Here is a 15,652-nt window from a genome sequence, read left to right as displayed (position 1 = left end):
TGATCCGATTAAGGAGAAGCTACGGACAATTCATTTGGAGCAGCAGAGGAGGGCTAAGCATGACAGGTACATGGAGGAGGTATCTGAGGATCACGACTACTGCTGGGGGGAGATCCCAGAGCCTGAAAGGGTCCGGATTCCATACCTTCCTCTAATAAATTTCATGGAGCCTCCCAAATCCAACGCTTGCCAGGTAAAATCGCACAAAGATGCAAATCCATTTGAGACTTTGGATGGTCTTGAAGAAGATATCGATGATGTTGGTGACAAAGATCCAAAGGAAAAAAAGAGGAAGAAAAGGCACCCAAGAAAGAGGAATAAAGGTCAACCAATTCCACCAGTCAATCAATCAATCATCCATGAGCCAGTCAAGACCATACATTGGGGAAGGATCGTTCAAGGGATCCTTCTAATGATCTTTTTGTACGCTGTCCTTTTCTTTTGCTGAGAGTTCCAATGTTGTTACTTATGAAAAATTCATGTCGAATCTATATGTCGAAGAGATATTTCCCCCGTTTCTACATTATATTCATGTTCTTATTCTCTTCCCAGGATGGCTGCTTTCTTCGGCAACAATGTCACCGTCTTCATGCAACCCCCCTTTTTCTCTCTTCTTCTTCTCCATTATCTGAGTTATCTTGTGTAGCTCGTTGTTGAGCTTCTGATCCTTGTTTTGCTTCCGCGTCTTCCTCCCATCTTGCATCTTGACACCAAACTGATAAGCGGCTTTTGGAGTGGCTTCTTTCTGGTCGTTGTATTTTCCCCACTCTTCCTCTGTCTCAAAGTCCCAGCGATGCAATCGCCCTTTAGCCTGGCGAAGAACACAGTTAAAAGTAAACAAGACGAAGAAAATCTGCGTACCCTGCCACCGACGTCCATTTTCGTGAGGTCCGCGTCTTCATCGCTGTCAACTATCTCTCTGTTGTATTCCTGGTAGCCTGGGTAACACTCCGAGTAGCTCTCTGACACAAAGTTTGGATCTTTCTCGCGAGAATCAAGCTCCCTTCGCTGACGGAGCCTTTGATCGTCGCGCTTGAACACCGAACTCATGCCTCTGTCCTTCTCTTCCTGCGTCATGCACAGAGGATCCTTTGGTGCAACAGGAGCAACGGCTGCTGCTGGAACGCTTGCATTTCCCTCCACGCTAAGCTGATTGGCGTAGTATTCATAAGAAGGATCGTCTGGAGGAGGAGGAAGGTAATCTTGCCACTCACTACCGAACTGAGGCATCGCAGGACCTTGCATTGGAGCCTGATTCAAAAATTGGAAGGTAAACAAAAAACAGTCAGTTGTCTTCCAAGACTTATAGCTAGAAGGCTTGCCTGTTCCAAGTCTTCATGTGATCTTTGCTCCTCATGAAAGTATGAATCGCCACCATTTCCATCCCGTCGTGGAGACTCCTCCATGTCCTCGGATCGAGGGCTGCCGTCCATAGTTACTACGTAGTCTGTGCCAGCGTCTGCAAATATGTCGTCTTCAGCCACTCGAGGCTTTGGTGCTTCCTCTTCGACGGCGGCATCGTCTGTGTCTGAAGGCCTGTTCTTTACTACTTCATCATCATGCGTCTCTGGTTGTTTGACGTCAATCGGTGCTACCAGTGCCGCGGCTTCTTTTGCAGTGCCTGGTGAATGTCAAACAAGTCGGTCGAAACTCATTAAAAAAGCGAATCATACAACGTACCTTTTGTGTCGGACTTATCTCTCCTCTTTTTCTTAGAGGCCTGGAGCACACGTGTTAGAGATTGTCTAAGAAAATCAAGCACAAACTCTCTCACCTTACCGGAAGCTCCCAGCTTCAAATAAGCCATGATTTTGGCTATCCTGTCTAAAACAGCCACATCAACTCCCACAGTCACAAACTCCTGCATGAAAACCAGCACTGTAAATACAACTGCGGCTTATTTTTTTCCTTACCTCGGGTGTAGGACAGTCATCTTTGCTTCGGTACACGGTGGTAGGAATATGGTGTGACATTTCTTCCTGTAGTCTCAAAAACTTTTAGAAATTACCAGACAAACTTAAAAGCCTACCATGTCGAACGCATAGGCCATCCGACCCGGAAGAAACATGTCGCTTGTTTTGCTCAACGTTGGAGGCTTGACCAACCATTTGTATATCACCTGCGAGAACACTTTAGCTTCAAAACTAAACACAACGCACAAACGTCTCACCCTGGCAACTGGAGTATTGAACTTGATTGGTTCGTCCTCGGTCTTGCTGACCCTGAAAATAAAAGACATGCGCTCTCAGAAAACACAAGAAAAGAGTCCGTTTTGCACCTTATTTCTTCCTCAGGCTCCTCCAACTCTTCGGGTTTCTTATCAATCTCACTCCGGACTTTGTTTAGGAGGGCGTAGTCTAGCCCCTTTACCAGGTGCGTGTGCTCGACATCACCTGTGTTACTAGAGCCAATTCATAAATCTATGAAATGGTAACCTTACCTCCAAGGTACTTGCTGTTGGCTATGGATATCTTCTTTTGTATTTCAGCTGCCCTGCAGGGAGAATAGAAAAACACCACCATAAACGATTTTCCACGTGAGAAAGAATTACTTCACTGTAAGTCGACAGCTCCCGGAGGAGCTACAGCGTGTAAGGTGCTGATTCCAGATGCTGCAGCCATAAGTTCGTAGTCAGGATTTTGATCCTCGCGCCGCTCTTTAGCACGGTCGCGGTATTTTGGCAAATCATCCTCTTCGTCGACTTTGGTCGGTTTCTTCTCCTCTCTAAGACAATGAACTCGCATAAGTAAAGAGAACAAAAGAAAAAGAACAAAAGAAACGCTCACTCTTTGGGCTTGGGCGGTCGAAACTTTCGGGCAGGACGCTTTGCGCTCTCATCGGCATTCTTCCTGGACGAAATTTCACTTGAGACTATTCACCAGTGTAATGTAGCCTATACACTTACTTCTTAGGGCGTTGATCCTTGGAGCTCTCATCCGGTGGAGCTCGCCGCGGCGTCTCCATGACCATCCGCCGGAAATCCGCATTGGAGAGATTCTCTTGGCGCGACGATAATCCGCCATCGTTCCGGCGCCGCGGAGGAGGAGGCAGCGGATTGGAAGTGGGCGTCTCCACAACCATGGCGAAAACAAAAGAATTAGGGTTCTCCGTCTACCATGTTGGATTGATTAATACTAAAGAGGGTTAATTAGCAACGACGCTCTCTTTGTCGACAAAACCATCTTGTTCCTCCTCCACGCTGCTCGAGAGCCTGTAAGTTCCTTCGTTATCCTTGCGTAAGGCCAGATACGCGGCTAGCAGCGCATAGGCGAGCAATGCCAGGAAACCAGCAATCCCCAGAAGAGCAATGTGTAGTCTCCGCAGTCTAGATCTTTGCAGCCACTTGATAAAATTGCTGGCCAGGTAGAACAAATTCACCAGAATGATGCTCGATCCGATCACCCAAGTCAATATTGTCACCTGTAGCGGCATTGTCAAGCTTCCACACAAACTCGAGACTAGAAAATCATACAAGTACCTTTCTGTGGTTGACATGCGGACCCATCTTTCCCGGATTGCTCGTGAACTTGAGCAGTGGTATGAGTGCAAACGGTAGCTCGAAAGAAAGAATCATCTGCAGCAACCAAAGCTTTGTCAAGCCACGAAAAGTTATGCAAACTTTCGATGATGGTTACCGAGGATATTATGATAAGCTGTCCGGCACCAGATGATCCGCCGAGTAGAGCCACAACTAGACTTGGAACAATTGCAACGCATCTCGTCAACAAGTTCCTTATCCACTGCTCAAACCGGAGCTCCAGAAATCCCTGAAAGAGCAGAATTGTTCGAGGGAATCACACTAGGCAGCAAGAAACCAACCTGCATGACATATTGCCCGGCAAATGTCCCGGTAATTGTCGAGCTTTGGCCTGACGCAAGCAAAGCGATTCCGAACAAAACCCCGCTCCAGCTCCCAAGGACATGCTAAGATCAGGCAAAAAGTTTGTAAGAACACAGCAAGTGTATACGTATGGTTGTCTCACCTTTAAAAGGAAAGAAGCACGATTCAAGTCTAAGTTACTGCATCGATCCGCATCAGCTACCGAGAGTTGAGAGTCGCTACAAACCGCTCCACTGACAGCTACAACTGCCAGATTGATGGCAAAAGACACGAGCAATGCGAAACAGCATTCGATTAAATTGTACCTGCACCCATCCTGATACCACCACCGAGACACCACATGAATTCACACTGAATATAAAGACATATAGAACTTTACCCGGATTCCTTCCATTGTCGGAGGAGTCGATCTTGTGAGCACGAGAGCTGAATGCAAAAACAAGTTATGCCTGCCGACAGAAAGAGTCAGAACTATCCACAACTTAAACAAAGCAGCACTTACGGCATAACCATGGCACCAAAGAGAGAGATGGCTATCCCTGCTGCTCCATTTCCACTTAATCTAGGAATAAACAGTCCCTTCATCAACTCCACAGGAGAGGGACGCGCATTGAACATCTCCACGAAGAAACAGCTAGCTATCGTAAACACCAAAATCGATATGAAGATCTCGAGCTTGCGAATCTGCGGAGAGAACAGCAGAGCTGAGTTTTATCCAAGTACAATAGCCTGAAGAAAAAACGAGAAGCGTACCCCGTATTGCTGCAAAGCGAGAAAAAGAAGCGTGCTCAATCCGGTAAGTACGACTCCAATCCATAATTGAAGGCCAAAGAGCATGTTGAGAGCATACGCCGTCCCAATCACTAGCATCAAAGAGAAAAAAGTTAAGATCAAGCAGCTACAAGATAAAAGTTTTAACACCTTCGGGAATATCACTGGCGACAATAGCAATCTCAGCTAAAAACCACAGCACTAGATTCACCTTGGGTGGATACTCCAAGCGACAATGCTGTGCCAGATGCTTCTCTGCACATCCAAAAACTGTGTGTTAGTCCTTGCAAGGACTCCTCGCCTCAAGAGAAAATTAAATACCAAGCTAACCAGTTACAACTCCCAGATTGGCAGCAAGAGACTGTATCAATGCACCGGAGACGGTCGCAAGAAGAAGAACCCACAGCAGCTGCGAGAACAAACATTGTGAGAATTTTTACTGGAAGAGCAGGAGAAGTTTCTGAATCTCACCTCATACTTGAACTGTGCTCCAGCTTGGAGATCGCTCTCGACTAGAACAAACAAAGACAAACAAAGAGAACTTTAGAAATGAAATTCTTATCACAAAGAAAGATCAATCAAAGAGCCTGTAGCTCACGCTCTCGATTCAAAGAACTCTCGATAAGACTTACAATTCCCGGGATCCATGTATGCAATCGCGACGAGGAAGCCAGGGCCGACATAAGCCATGAGCTTCTTCCATCCTCGCGCCTTTGGACACGAATCAGCAGCTAGAAGAGAAGCATCGAGAGAGGTCGCTCACCTGTGGCACGGACACCTGATTCACAGCCAAATCGTCCTTGCTGCCGTCGCTCAGCGGCGAAATCTTCTGGTATTTGCCGATTCCTCGCGCGGCGCCATCGCTCTTCTCCGTCTCTAAGCTATTCATCTAGGCTATGACTTTAGGGCACAGGGGAGAGGGAATGGACAAGGAGGCTCTCAAGCAGCGCCTCGAGCAGGCAATCCAGGGCGTGGCAGTGGGGCAAGATTCATCGCCAGATCGCCTCCAGACGCTCCAGGATCTGGTGTCGCAGGGATCTGGATCGAGCGCCGGCTGCTCCAAGTGCTCCGCGCGAATCTTTCCTCGTGCGCGCATCTGCTTCGTGTGTGGATCTCAGATCCCGGGCCGCCAGCAGCAGGAGCACAAGCGGCAGCCATTCGAATTCGAGAAATCGGTTGCTTTCGCGCGATTCTTGCAATCTTTGAGCTCGGATCCCTCGGTATGTTAATTCCAGTGCCAGCATTCTTGCATCTACTAGTTGGAAGGAAAAGAGAAGAAGCTACACGTACGTAGCTCGTGTGAGATCACTTTTTTTTGCTCGCGTCGACAACGAGAGATCTTTCAATCGTCGTGTGTGAGCATTTGGAATCCTTTCTAAGATCGAACTGAGGTGGTCGTGGCTTTTGGCGACAGGTCGAACACCCTTCCTCTTTTTCTACGCCTGGACAAAGTGCTGAGATTCTCCGCGAGCCAGTTTTGGATGGAGAACACGAATCTTTGGGCTCGTTTGCAAGCTCCAAAAGGTATCGATATCGTGTTTTGTTCTAGTGCTCTTACTGATAAGCAAAACTTTCTGGAACCAGTGCTAGCAATGGGCCAGCAGCCGAGGATCCAGTGAACGATCTCTTGTCACAAATGGGCGATTTGTCATTCATGCTAGCCGATCGTCTCGTAGTTCCGGTTGGAGGTAGCGGAGCGTAGCAAGAGAGGAAAAAAAAAACGATCCTGGCTTTCATAATCGCGGTCTCTTCCTCGAGCTACTACTTTCAGCTTGAAGATGCATCAAAGTGACTGCGTCCGTGAGCTTTGCCGTTGACAGTGGCGACTCGCAAAGCTTCTCAAAGAACTCATATCGGGCAATCTTCCAGCCGCGTGCAACCAGGCCGCTAACATCGCACACGCCAACCTTGTCGTGGTGACCGGAGCATTCGAAGGCTTGCACCAGGGATTCCAGGGACTCCTTCCTCCGGAAAACCACAAACGCGGAGCTCTCATCGATGCGCACGACTTCTACATGCGGTGGTGATTTAGCGGTAAAGCAGGCTTTCACGTCAGCTTCCAAGCTTCGACTGTCAACTTCCGAGCTTCGAGTGGAACCGGAGCCCCACATCAGTGCCACGCTCTTGGCCTTCTCACGCTCGATGGATCGAGAAGACTTGAGTGACCTGGGACCAGTTGCTTCCTGGCCAGTCGAAAGATCGAGGACAAAGTGCCCTCGCCAACCAAGGTACAAGTGATTTGCGTGGCTCCCAAGGCCTGATCTTTCTTCCTCGCCTTCTTTTGCTTGCTCGCAGAGTGAAGGCAAGTTCGCGGGATCCATCTTCACAAACTGGCAGATGTTGGCAAAGACTGCCGCCGTCATGTAAGCATCATAGCCGGCCTCGTGCTTCATCTCTGTCCCATCGTACCTGCAAAGGTTGGAGCTTCCAAACTCGATCGGGACTTTGTTTGGCAGCTTTCCCACGTTCGAGAACACCGGGCCCAAGGTTGTGCCGCCTTTCCCAAGCATTTCTTGAGCCGCCGAGTCCGCTTTCAGCAAGTACTTGGTGTCGAAGATGCAAGGGAAATGCTGGTGGATGGAGGAGCAGAATTCGGAGCAGCTCAAAGGAAGAGTTGCGAAGAATTTGCTGTAGATATGAGCAATATCTGGAGAACAGTGTTGTAAGTTTTGGCCAAGAAATGATTGAAAGGTTGGTTACCAAGAAAGCAATTGTGTCCGACCACTGGCTTCTTCGACTCCACTAGAGTATCAATAAGTTGACGAAATCCTACTGCATCCATGATCTGGTTTTCCAATCTCGACCTTCTATCCTTTTCCCATTGACCCTGCAAGGAAGAGAACGCTCAAAACACGACCCGAGTGAAAAAGAAAAAGAATCTGCAGTTCACTCACCACTAAGAGCGCCCTCTCTTTCACAGATCGGGAAAACAGAATTTTCACTTTCTTCGCACCATCCTCCGTAAAAGGAACGAGATCTTGGAAGCTCTTTCGCAAAACCTGACGAAGAAATGGATGCTGAATGTAGGAAACGAGAAAACAAGCACGAAACTTACCTGGTGAACGAGGTTGGCTTCATGGTTACCAGCAACTTCCACAACGAGGCACAGCCGCTCCTCGGGTTCTTGAGCATCCTTTTCTCTTTGCAGCACTTTGTCACGCCATTCCCCGGCTTGGACTCGCACGCTCTCGCTAAAGATAACGTCCGCTGTTCTATTGAGTGGAATCTCCAGTACCGAGAAGCTCTCAAGCTCGCGTGGTGCTCCATCCGCATCCGTCAACTTCAGTTTATGTCTAGCGAGTTTCTCCTGCTCGTGAGATAGATAAGAAATGCCTGGATCGCAGAGTTATCAGCTATGGAAGAAGAGAAAAAGAAAAAGCTCACCGTCGTAAATGCAGGCATTGAAATCAAACTGGTGCTTCGCGAGAAACTCGAGTGAAGTGGCCTGGCACAAGAAATCTCTTGCGGGCATCTCGATTTGGAGCTCGTGACGCGGGAACAAACAAAAGTTATAGCTGCATTGGAAGAAAAAGTAGAAATTCACCTCAAAGATCACACTAAAACTCACGGATACGCGATGAATTTCACACTGGCAGCATCCCACACGACCGGGCAGAGGCCAAACTGGATCATCGCAAACTTCTCGGCCGAGTCGCGAAGATTGAGGTAGCGAGTGTGGAGATTGTCCACCTCTGTGGCGCCGCGCCATGGCGTCGTCTGGACGCCGCTCAGCTCCAGATCCACAGCCACAAATGCCGCCTGGCGGATGTGAGCCCTCGCCTCGACCAGCGCCTCCTCCCAATTGCTCCGCGTCACGAACGCCATGGATGGATCTCACGGCTGCCCTAGAAATAGATCCCATTCCAAAGATTCTAATGGTTTAAAATTTTAAAACCTTTTAAACCCTAGACCCTAGACCCTAGCATTTGTATAAATTGGAGAGCAATACATAAGGGGCAGAGAGTTCCCTGTTTGATTCACAGGCAGCCATTGCAACGCTGCTATCCTTGTGAGCGCTCGTTGTCGAATTTCCAAGCAAGCACTTCCAATCGACAGAATCCGGCTCATACGGCATTGTTTTGATGAGCTCTCTCGCGTTTTCCAAATGCCCAGCTCGGCCCAGGAGATCAACCATGCAGCAGTAGTGGAGCTTCGAGGGAGAGAGCCCAAAATCTCTCGTCATTGACACAAAGCAGCTCCACCCAGCACGAAGATCGCCCACTCGCGCTGGACCCAATAGAACACAGAGGAGTGAAGTCTCGTCGGGATCAATGCCCTCGACGAGGAGCTCCCCGAAAAGCTCCATTGCTACGTCAAAATGCCCGCTTTGGGCATGCCCAGCAAGCATCGCATTCCAGGAAGCAAGCCATCTTTCTGGAATCAACAAAAACATTCCTCGGGCATCGGTAAGATGCCCCTTTTGAGCGTAAAAGGCCAACATACTTGTCCAAGAGACGGTGTTTCTCTCCCTCATCGAATCAAAAATCCCCCGAGCCTCAGCCAAATGCCCGTTTCTAGCATATGCAGCAAGCATGGCATGCCACGAGATGAGATTGTGCTCTGGCATATTCTCAAGAGTGTTTCTGGCATCAACCGGATTCTCTGAGATGGATGCGTAAGCGCAAAGAATTGCGTTCCAAGAGACAGAGTTACGCTCCTTCATGGAATCAAACAGAGATTTTGATTCCTCCAGATGCCCCGCCTGGGCATATGCCGAGAGCATCGAGTTCCAGGACACAACATCCCACTCGGGCATGGACTGAAAGGTGGCGCTGGCCTCGCGCAGAGATCCGGTATGAGAAAACGCGCTGATCATCGCGGTCCACGACACGAGATCTCTCTCCGGCATGCGATCGAAGGTGTTCTTGGCGTCCTCGATTCGCCCTCTTTGCGTGTATGCCGAGAGCATGCTGGTGAGCGAGATGAGATCCAGCTCCGGCATGGAATTGAAGATCCTCTCGGCCTCCTCTAGTTGATCGTGCTGGGTGTAGGCATCCAGCAGCGAATTCCACGACACCATGTTCTTCTCGGCCATCTGATCGAACAGCGCCTGCGCCTGGCGAAGATCTCCGCCCCTGGCAAGAGCCGAGAGCATCGCATTCCATGCGACGAGATCCCACCGCGGCATTCTCTGGAAGACGTCGATCGCCCCGCCCAGATTCCAGCTGTGGGTGTAGGCCGACAGCATCGCGGTCCAGGAGACGAGATCTCTCTCCGGCATCGCATCGAACACGCGCCTGGCCTCTTCCACATCCCCATTCTGGGCATACGCGGACAGCAGCAGCATCCACGAGAAGCTGTTCTTGGAAGCGATCCGATCGAAAACCTGGCGGGCAGCTGCCGCGCTCCCGCATCGCCCATACATCTGGACGACGAGATTCGAGAGGAAAACCGACGAATCAAGCGGGGAGTGCGTGGCGCCGGCGATCCTCGCGTGGAGAGCTTTCGCCCTAGCGAGAGTCTTGCAAGCTCTCACAAGAGTAACCCAGTCGTCCTCCATTCAACTACAAGGTTTTTGAATTTCCCGCCAATTCCATAGGGTTCTTTTTGTTAGGGTTCTAAGCTCGGAGGAGGAGCGCTTCTCAGGTATGGATTGGCGTCGTCCTCAGCATTTCCACAATTTGCTGCATTGTGGGTCTGTCCGCTGGATTGCCCTCTGTGCACAGCAGCGCAATCCGGAAAACCCTCTCCATCTCCTTTTTCTCGATCCGGGAGGCTTCCCTCCACATCTCTGGATCTGCCACGCTTTCCAAGCCTGTGGATGATCCTCTCGTCTCGTTTCTTACCCACACCGTCATGTTTCCATCGGTCTCTGAGAAGAGTGGATCGAGCGGTGTCTTTCGTAGCAGCAGCTCGAGAAGTATCACTCCAAAGCTGTATATGTCGCTTTTCTCGTTCACTTTGAGCGTGAAAGCATACTCTGCAGACAGAGAGAGAGAGAGAAATGTGAGTTGAGAGCTTCTTTCTTCGTTTCTCTTTGTTTTCTACCTGGAGCAATGTATCCATACGAGCCTGCGATGTAGGACATGGACTTTGTCTCCGCTTCTTTCTCGATGAGCTTGGCCAAGCCAAAGTCCGCAATCTTTGGAACCATGTCTTTGTCCAAGAGAATGTTGTTGGCTTTTATGTCCCTGTGAATTATCTTTGGCACGCAGTCGTGGTGCAAGTATGAGAGGCCGTGAGCAATGCCGAGTGCAATCTCGTAACGAAGTTGCCACGGGATCTTCTCGTTTGAGCAGCGGCCGTGTAGCAGGCTCCCCAGGCTTCCGTTTGTCATGAAGTTGGAAACGAGAAGTGCTGATCCTCCGTGTCTGTAGTGGCCTAAAACTTTGAGGATGTTTCGGTGCCTGACTTTACCAGCGGTTTCCCACTCATGCATCAAGCTGTCCTCGGCTGCGATAGTGAGCTTCTTGATAGCAAGAACTTTTCCCGACTCCATTTCTGCTCGGTAAACAGTTCCGTAGCCACCCTGTCCTATGATGAACTCTTGATTCAATCCGTTTGTCACTTGCATGATCTTTTCCAGCAAGAGAGTCCTGCCTCTGTCGTCGGTTCCTCGCCTTTTTTTTCTACGTCTCCAGATCCAGCATGCAACGATGCTTGCTAGAGCAACGCATATAAATACTACCCCGCATGCTATGGCTGTTTTACCGGTTGTAGAAAGCTGGTTCTTATGTTTACAGTTTATTGCGCAGGCGAGCTCGGTGGTGTTACGATTTATGAGGCCCAGGAAGGAAGAACTGTTGAATTTGCTCGAGGCCGACGGGATTGGTGCTAGTAAGTGGTTATTATATGACACGTTGAGGTGCTCCAAACTTGTTAGCCGTTCAAGCTGGGAGGGAATGTTGCCTTCCAGATTGTTTGCAGACAGATCCAAGTCTTCCAGCATTCTCAAGTTCTCGAGCCGAGCCGGTATTGTACCCGACAGTCTGTTGCTACTCAGGTCGATCCGTCTGAGTGAATGTAAGCCTCCAAGATCACCGGGAATACTGCCTGTGAACTTGTTGTTGTTCAGGACCAGAGCGAGAAGCTTGCTGAAAGTTCCTATAAATCGCGGGATGGTTCCTTCCAGCTGGTTTCCATCGAGGAAGAGTTTCTCCAGTCTTTGCAGTATTTGCATGTCTGGAGGAATGTCTCCGTGAAGGGAGTTGTGACTAAGATCCAGCGTGAAGACATCCGATCCACCAAAGTGTCGAGGAATGAGTCCAGTGAGCCTGTTGTGCGACAAGTTAAGCTGGCGGAGCTGCTCAAACCCGCTGATAAGGTCTCCAGAAATGCGATTGCATGCGAGGAAAAGCGTCGTCAGATTTTTGCAGTCATTCAGCGAAGCTGGAAGAGAACCATTGAGCCGGTTGTTGGAGAGATCCAGGTAATTCAACACTTGATTCTGGCCGACTTCTTCCGGGATTTGACCCGTGAGCATGTTGTTTTGCAGCAACAACCGTTCGAGCCTGGGACATGTGACCAGCTTTCGTGGGATTTCGCCTTGGAGATTATTGTCGTGCAAGTATACTCTCTCCAGAAAGCCATTGACGCACAGATTCTCGGGAATAGTGCCTGTGAACCGGTTGCTGGACAGGTATAAAATTAGTAAGTTGCTGTGTCTTCCAAGTTCTACTGGAAGGTCTCCACTGAGCTGATTGTCATTCAACCATAGGTTCTGGAGCCGGGGCAGCGTTGCCACGCTTGGATGTACATTGCCTGTTAAGTTGTTAAACGACAGCGCCAGGTCCGTGAGATTCGTGCAGTTTGTAAAATCCGGGATGCCTCCACTGAGATTATTCATGGCTACGCCAAGTTTTTCCAGTCGTCTAAGCTGTCCAAGCTCAACTGGCACATTTCCTTCGAGGTAATTTCCAGAAACATCCAGCTCTTTCAACCTTCGACAGCTTCCCAAGCTACGAGGTATGCTCCCGCTCAAGTTGTTCCTTGACAAGTATAGATATTCCAGGTTCTCGAGCATTTCCATGTGCCTGGGAATTTGACCAGACAGCTGATTGCTGGAAAGGCTTAGCATCGTCAGCTCGGTGAGTTTCAAGAGCTCCACAGGTATGTCTCCACTCAAGCCATTCTGGGAGAGATCCAAGCGTTGCAGGAATTTCAGGTGGCCCAGCGAAGGAGATATCTGACCCGTCAAGAACTTGTTGTATAGCAAGACCGCTGTCACTGTGACGCCATCGTCGCGACACAACACGCCTTCCCAGGACGAGCATGGCGATTCTAACTTCCAGCTTGTAAGCGACGCATTTGAGTCTACCAGCTGCTGACTAAAACTATGCAGGATCTGGAGATCGCTAGAGCGGATGCAACATACCGAAGCAATGGATCCGAGAGCCAAAAACACCCGAAGAAAGATCGTGGCGCTCATCGCATTCGTCTCACCCAAACTAAACTCCTCTCCCCTTAAGTAATGGATCAATTCCCTGACAGCCATCGTCTACTCACACGCAAGCGTGTTGACTTCAAACGCAGAGATCTCTTTGCGAACTCCATGCAATCACTGGATGGATGGACACTGACGGGCAGCGTGGTTTTGATATCATTTTCAAAGCTTTGTTTTATACATCGTGGAGAACTTGTGGTGAGATTTTAGAAAAGAATCTTGGGTTTCATGAATGTTGTTTGTCACGAGCTTTGTTGGACTTTTGACTTTCAAAGAGTGATCTTCCGTGATACACCTTTGACTCTGCGCACATTTTCCGAAAGAAAAAGAAGCACATACCAGGAATCTCGTTCATACACGTAGCTAGTGACGTTGGCGCTCTCAAAATCAAGGTATCTTCACGACCCATAGGAGCATTTGTTCTGGAGGATTAAGCCTGCTGCTTGCAAAGCTGTTGCTGCTTGCGGTGTTGCTCGCTAGTGATGGCTATGGCTTGATCGTTGGGGAAGAGCGTTCCATACAGACAAGCGCACGCAAGGGTTGTAACGAAGATGGACACGACAACGAGCACAGAAGCCAGCGACAAAGCAACAACCAGGAAGCGAGTCAAGGTGCACGTCACCGCTGAATAGTAGTGGATGGCGGCAATGGCAGCCGCTCCAAGGGGGAAAGTATAAGCCCACCAAGAAATCGAGAACCTTGCAGACATCGGATGAGCTAGAGCTCGAAACCAAACAACGTGACTCACCTGAAACCACGAAAAAGATTCACCCGGACAACCTGGTGGTTGAAGAACACATTGAAGAAACGACAGTTTAGAGGCAAGATCATCCATGAGAATCGAGAAAGCAGTCTGTTACCAGGGACAGGAGAAGGAAGAGCGAGACGAAGTAAACAATCCTGGAAACGTAGCCAAAGCTGCCGGTGATATCCTCCCACGCGACGCTGGCGGTGCTGGGCGCGGCCACAAAGAGGAAGAACACTGGATGGAGGTCTTTCGGGAGCCTCTTGTTCGTAGGAAGCCTCTGGTAGAGAGTGACAAAGAGCACCATATAGTGCGCGAGACCAACAGCCCAGAAGAACATAGCGGGCTCTTTCCACCCGACTCTGGCACCAAGAACAGCCCCGACGAAGTTCCCAACGATGGAAAGATGGGTGCTCGGGTTGGCCACCTTGGACAAGCGCCTGTCACCCCCCGACAGCCACTGCCCATAGATCTTGAGCTCCAGAAGAAACAATGGCGCCATCAACAAACACCATACCGAAGGGTGAAGCGAGAGCCCGACGGCGTCGGGGAGGCCGATGGCCAGAAACATGCCGCCGATGCACGGCGCGAAGAAGTAGTTGATCCTCACGGGGTGGAAAAACTCCCGCCGCACTGCCTCAAAGTAGAGGAAGCATTTCAGGAGGTACGTCAAAGATATGGCAACAAAGGCAAGCAGCGTTGCACACCAGAGGACGAGATTGACCTGTTTCGGGATGTGTACAAACTCCTCCATGGCGGGCGTGGACGAGAGGGACTTCCACAAGATTCCCTGGCTGCCAAGTCCCAAAACAATGCCAAAGCTGTTCACTGGGAATCTGAGCAAGAAAGGCCACACCTTGTCCATTGGAAGTAGCAGCAGGTCTTGTTCACTCTCCTGGCATGGGTTTGCAAATCACAAAAGGAACAAGACTGTGATCAAACAACTTTAGACTATATGATATACCTCGACAACTTCCAGTTCAGGTCCCTGGAGAGCATCGAAATAACGTCCAGTTGGAACAGGAGCATTCGAAGTGGTTCCGAGGGCTGATTCTTCATCCATGCTATTGCTGCTGTTCTTCATAAGATTTGGATCTTTGCTGTCTCTCGTCAGCTTGCGAGCGCAGGTGGAAAACGCAGCGTAGCCGTCGTCGATTGTGATGCGCAACTGTTGCTGCATCGGAATCAATAAGCGATCGCCACTGGCATTGATCCTCTCAGCGCCAGTATCAGGTTTCATGCCGTCGCTCATCATTAAAAAGCTCTGCACGGAGCAGCAAGGCAAGAAGAAATCCGTGACCAAAGGAAAAAGAAGGTGAGGACCAGGGGCAGAAAAAGAATACGATTTTCTTGCAGCAATTATGTGCGTGCTGCCAGTGCCTTTCCGTGCCACTTTTTTCAAGGGTTTAGTTCCAACACGGCTGCTGACAACCTACAAGAGTCAACAAAGAAAATCTACAACAATGAGCGCCGTGCTTGGCTACGGAATCGTGAAAGAAAAATCCAGTCCTCAAACAGTTTATAGGGGCCCTTAAAAATTACCATGGAATCTAATCAAGAACGGAACCCCCAATAGGTTCACCGGCTGGATCCAGAGACTGAGCCAGTGTCAGCTTCCAACCTAGATCTCAACGACAACCACGTCACCTGCATCATCCCCAGCAGATTCACTGCCACCAGCTTGCCACAGCTCTCCCCCCAACCTTGGGTGCCAATTCCTCCATGGGCAAGACTGAAAAGGTGGCCTTCAAAATCTAGAATAAGTTCTTTTGTCTCCTTCCCCTCGTGAAGGGCTCAGGGATCTATGGAGTCCCACCCATGAGACACCCAGGCAGGCATGGAAGGGATGTGATGCCCATGGGATACGTTCTTTGGGCCGTAATTTATTTATGTAGGATTTGAGCACGAGTGA

General features: G+C 49.6%; 7 protein-coding genes across 8 annotated transcripts; 1 reads left to right on the top strand and 6 right to left on the bottom strand.

The window, feature by feature from the left end:
* Window positions 1-462: 462 nt before the first annotated feature.
* Window positions 463-3,099, bottom strand: LOC9643186 (suppressor of mec-8 and unc-52 protein homolog 2). Its single transcript, XM_024660834.1, has 13 exons — window positions 2,906-3,099; window positions 2,787-2,849; window positions 2,557-2,724; window positions 2,441-2,493; window positions 2,279-2,393; window positions 2,171-2,222; window positions 2,030-2,119; window positions 1,914-1,979; window positions 1,775-1,861; window positions 1,681-1,720; window positions 1,323-1,621; window positions 862-1,251; window positions 463-811 (listed from the first exon to the last, which is right to left on the bottom strand). The coding sequence occupies exons 1-13, from the start codon at window positions 3,079-3,081 to the stop codon at window positions 530-532; spliced, it is 1,881 nt and encodes a 626-aa protein (XP_024516602.1). The 5' UTR covers window positions 3,082-3,099; the 3' UTR covers window positions 463-529.
* Window positions 3,098-5,529, bottom strand: LOC9643185 (metal transporter Nramp6). Its single transcript, XM_002986969.2, has 13 exons — window positions 5,376-5,529; window positions 5,245-5,323; window positions 5,084-5,124; window positions 4,943-5,021; window positions 4,763-4,867; window positions 4,595-4,704; window positions 4,344-4,525; window positions 4,221-4,290; window positions 3,984-4,157; window positions 3,820-3,924; window positions 3,636-3,767; window positions 3,479-3,574; window positions 3,098-3,420 (listed from the first exon to the last, which is right to left on the bottom strand). The coding sequence occupies exons 1-13, from the start codon at window positions 5,499-5,501 to the stop codon at window positions 3,145-3,147; spliced, it is 1,575 nt and encodes a 524-aa protein (XP_002987015.2). The 5' UTR covers window positions 5,502-5,529; the 3' UTR covers window positions 3,098-3,144.
* LOC112341167 lies at window positions 5,529-6,395 on the top strand. The gene is made up of 3 exons (XM_024660838.1): window positions 5,529-5,832; window positions 6,027-6,136; window positions 6,197-6,395. The coding sequence occupies exons 1-3, from the start codon at window positions 5,536-5,538 to the stop codon at window positions 6,312-6,314; spliced, it is 525 nt and encodes a 174-aa protein (XP_024516606.1). The 5' UTR covers window positions 5,529-5,535; the 3' UTR covers window positions 6,315-6,395.
* LOC9643184 (poly(A)-specific ribonuclease PARN) lies at window positions 6,240-8,517 on the bottom strand. Of its 2 annotated transcripts, XM_002986968.2 has the most exons (6): window positions 8,181-8,517; window positions 7,997-8,127; window positions 7,668-7,945; window positions 7,507-7,611; window positions 7,313-7,439; window positions 6,240-7,259 (listed from the first exon to the last, which is right to left on the bottom strand). In XM_002986968.2, exons 1-6 carry the CDS (start codon window positions 8,435-8,437, stop codon window positions 6,346-6,348), a joined length of 1,812 nt encoding a protein of 603 aa, XP_002987014.1. In that variant the 5' UTR covers window positions 8,438-8,517; the 3' UTR covers window positions 6,240-6,345. The 2 variants fall into 2 exon arrangements, with proteins under 2 accessions (XP_002987014.1, XP_024516601.1); XM_024660833.1 differs by having other exon boundaries at window positions 7,997-8,492.
* A 14-nt stretch (window positions 8,518-8,531) lies between these two features.
* LOC112341173 (pentatricopeptide repeat-containing protein At4g02750-like) lies at window positions 8,532-10,112 on the bottom strand. Its single transcript, XM_024660868.1, has 2 exons — window positions 9,354-10,112; window positions 8,532-9,269 (listed from the first exon to the last, which is right to left on the bottom strand). Exons 1-2 carry the CDS (start codon window positions 10,110-10,112, stop codon window positions 8,532-8,534), a joined length of 1,497 nt encoding a protein of 498 aa, XP_024516636.1.
* Window positions 10,113-10,183: 71 nt separating this feature from the next.
* Window positions 10,184-13,046, bottom strand: LOC9643183 (probable leucine-rich repeat receptor-like protein kinase At5g63930). The gene is made up of 2 exons (XM_002986967.2): window positions 10,601-13,046; window positions 10,184-10,532 (listed from the first exon to the last, which is right to left on the bottom strand). Exons 1-2 carry the CDS (start codon window positions 13,044-13,046, stop codon window positions 10,195-10,197), a joined length of 2,784 nt encoding a protein of 927 aa, XP_002987013.2. The 3' UTR covers window positions 10,184-10,194.
* A 43-nt stretch (window positions 13,047-13,089) lies between these two features.
* LOC9662805 (S-type anion channel SLAH2) lies at window positions 13,090-15,121 on the bottom strand. Its single transcript, XM_024660835.1, has 4 exons — window positions 14,705-15,121; window positions 13,856-14,635; window positions 13,744-13,775; window positions 13,090-13,693 (listed from the first exon to the last, which is right to left on the bottom strand). The coding sequence occupies exons 1-4, from the start codon at window positions 14,993-14,995 to the stop codon at window positions 13,426-13,428; spliced, it is 1,371 nt and encodes a 456-aa protein (XP_024516603.1). The 5' UTR covers window positions 14,996-15,121; the 3' UTR covers window positions 13,090-13,425.
* Between the last annotated feature and the right edge of the window lie 531 nt (window positions 15,122-15,652).

Source organism: Selaginella moellendorffii, unplaced genomic scaffold, assembly GCF_000143415.4.
Source record: "Selaginella moellendorffii unplaced genomic scaffold, v1.0 SELMOscaffold_78, whole genome shotgun sequence".
Classification (NCBI taxonomy): domain Eukaryota; kingdom Viridiplantae; phylum Streptophyta; class Lycopodiopsida; order Selaginellales; family Selaginellaceae; genus Selaginella; species Selaginella moellendorffii.
The sequence above is the reverse complement of the archived record's forward strand: the minus strand, read 5'-3'. Positions and strand labels throughout refer to the sequence as shown.

What these genes read in the sequence shown, in the direction of transcription:
- LOC9643186 (XM_024660834.1), bottom strand. Translation starts at nt 3,081, where the DNA reads ATGGTTGTGGAGACGCCCACTTCCAATCCGCTGCCTCCTCCTCCGCGG. An exon ending in AAGGATCAACGCCCTAAGAA is followed by an intron (nt 2,850 to 2,905) that starts GTAAGTGTATAG and finishes AATTTCGTCCAG; the next exon opens with GAAGAATGCCGATGAGAGCG. An exon ending in AAATGGACGTCGGTGGCAGG is followed by an intron (nt 812 to 861) that starts GTACGCAGATTT and finishes GTTCTTCGCCAG; the next exon opens with GCTAAAGGGCGATTGCATCG.
- LOC9643185 (XM_002986969.2), bottom strand. Translation starts at nt 5,501, where the DNA reads ATGAATAGCTTAGAGACGGAGAAGAGCGATGGCGCCGCGCGAGGAATC. An exon ending in ATCAGGTGTCCGTGCCACAG is followed by an intron (nt 5,324 to 5,375) that starts GTGAGCGACCTC and finishes TCGTGTCCAAAG; the next exon opens with GCGCGAGGATGGAAGAAGCT. An exon ending in CAATCTGGGAGTTGTAACTG is followed by an intron (nt 4,868 to 4,942) that starts GTTAGCTTGGTA and finishes TTGGATGTGCAG; the next exon opens with AGAAGCATCTGGCACAGCAT.
- LOC112341167 (XM_024660838.1), top strand. Translation starts at nt 5,536, where the DNA reads ATGGACAAGGAGGCTCTCAAGCAGCGCCTCGAGCAGGCAATCCAGGGC. An exon ending in CTTTGAGCTCGGATCCCTCG is followed by an intron (nt 5,833 to 6,026) that starts GTATGTTAATTC and finishes TTTTGGCGACAG; the next exon opens with GTCGAACACCCTTCCTCTTT. An exon ending in TCGTTTGCAAGCTCCAAAAG is followed by an intron (nt 6,137 to 6,196) that starts GTATCGATATCG and finishes TTCTGGAACCAG; the next exon opens with TGCTAGCAATGGGCCAGCAG.
- LOC9643184 (XM_024660833.1), bottom strand. Translation starts at nt 8,474, where the DNA reads ATGGGATCTATTTCTAGGGCAGCCGTGAGATCCATCCATGGCGTTCGT. An exon ending in CAATGCCTGCATTTACGACG is followed by an intron (nt 7,946 to 7,996) that starts GTGAGCTTTTTC and finishes TCTGCGATCCAG; the next exon opens with GCATTTCTTATCTATCTCAC. An exon ending in AAGAGAGGGCGCTCTTAGTG is followed by an intron (nt 7,440 to 7,506) that starts GTGAGTGAACTG and finishes TCTTCCTTGCAG; the next exon opens with GGTCAATGGGAAAAGGATAG.
- LOC112341173 (XM_024660868.1), bottom strand. Translation starts at nt 10,112, where the DNA reads ATGGAGGACGACTGGGTTACTCTTGTGAGAGCTTGCAAGACTCTCGCT. An exon ending in AGTCCATGCCCGAGTGGGAT is followed by an intron (nt 9,270 to 9,353) that starts GTTGTGTCCTGG and finishes GATTCCATGAAG; the next exon opens with GAGCGTAACTCTGTCTCTTG.
- LOC9643183 (XM_002986967.2), bottom strand. Translation starts at nt 13,046, where the DNA reads ATGGCTGTCAGGGAATTGATCCATTACTTAAGGGGAGAGGAGTTTAGT. An exon ending in GTATGGATACATTGCTCCAG is followed by an intron (nt 10,533 to 10,600) that starts GTAGAAAACAAA and finishes CTCTGTCTGCAG; the next exon opens with AGTATGCTTTCACGCTCAAA.
- LOC9662805 (XM_024660835.1), bottom strand. Translation starts at nt 14,995, where the DNA reads ATGATGAGCGACGGCATGAAACCTGATACTGGCGCTGAGAGGATCAAT. An exon ending in CTGAACTGGAAGTTGTCGAG is followed by an intron (nt 14,636 to 14,704) that starts GTATATCATATA and finishes AACCCATGCCAG; the next exon opens with GAGAGTGAACAAGACCTGCT. An exon ending in AATCTTTTTCGTGGTTTCAG is followed by an intron (nt 13,694 to 13,743) that starts GTGAGTCACGTT and finishes GATGTCTGCAAG; the next exon opens with GTTCTCGATTTCTTGGTGGG.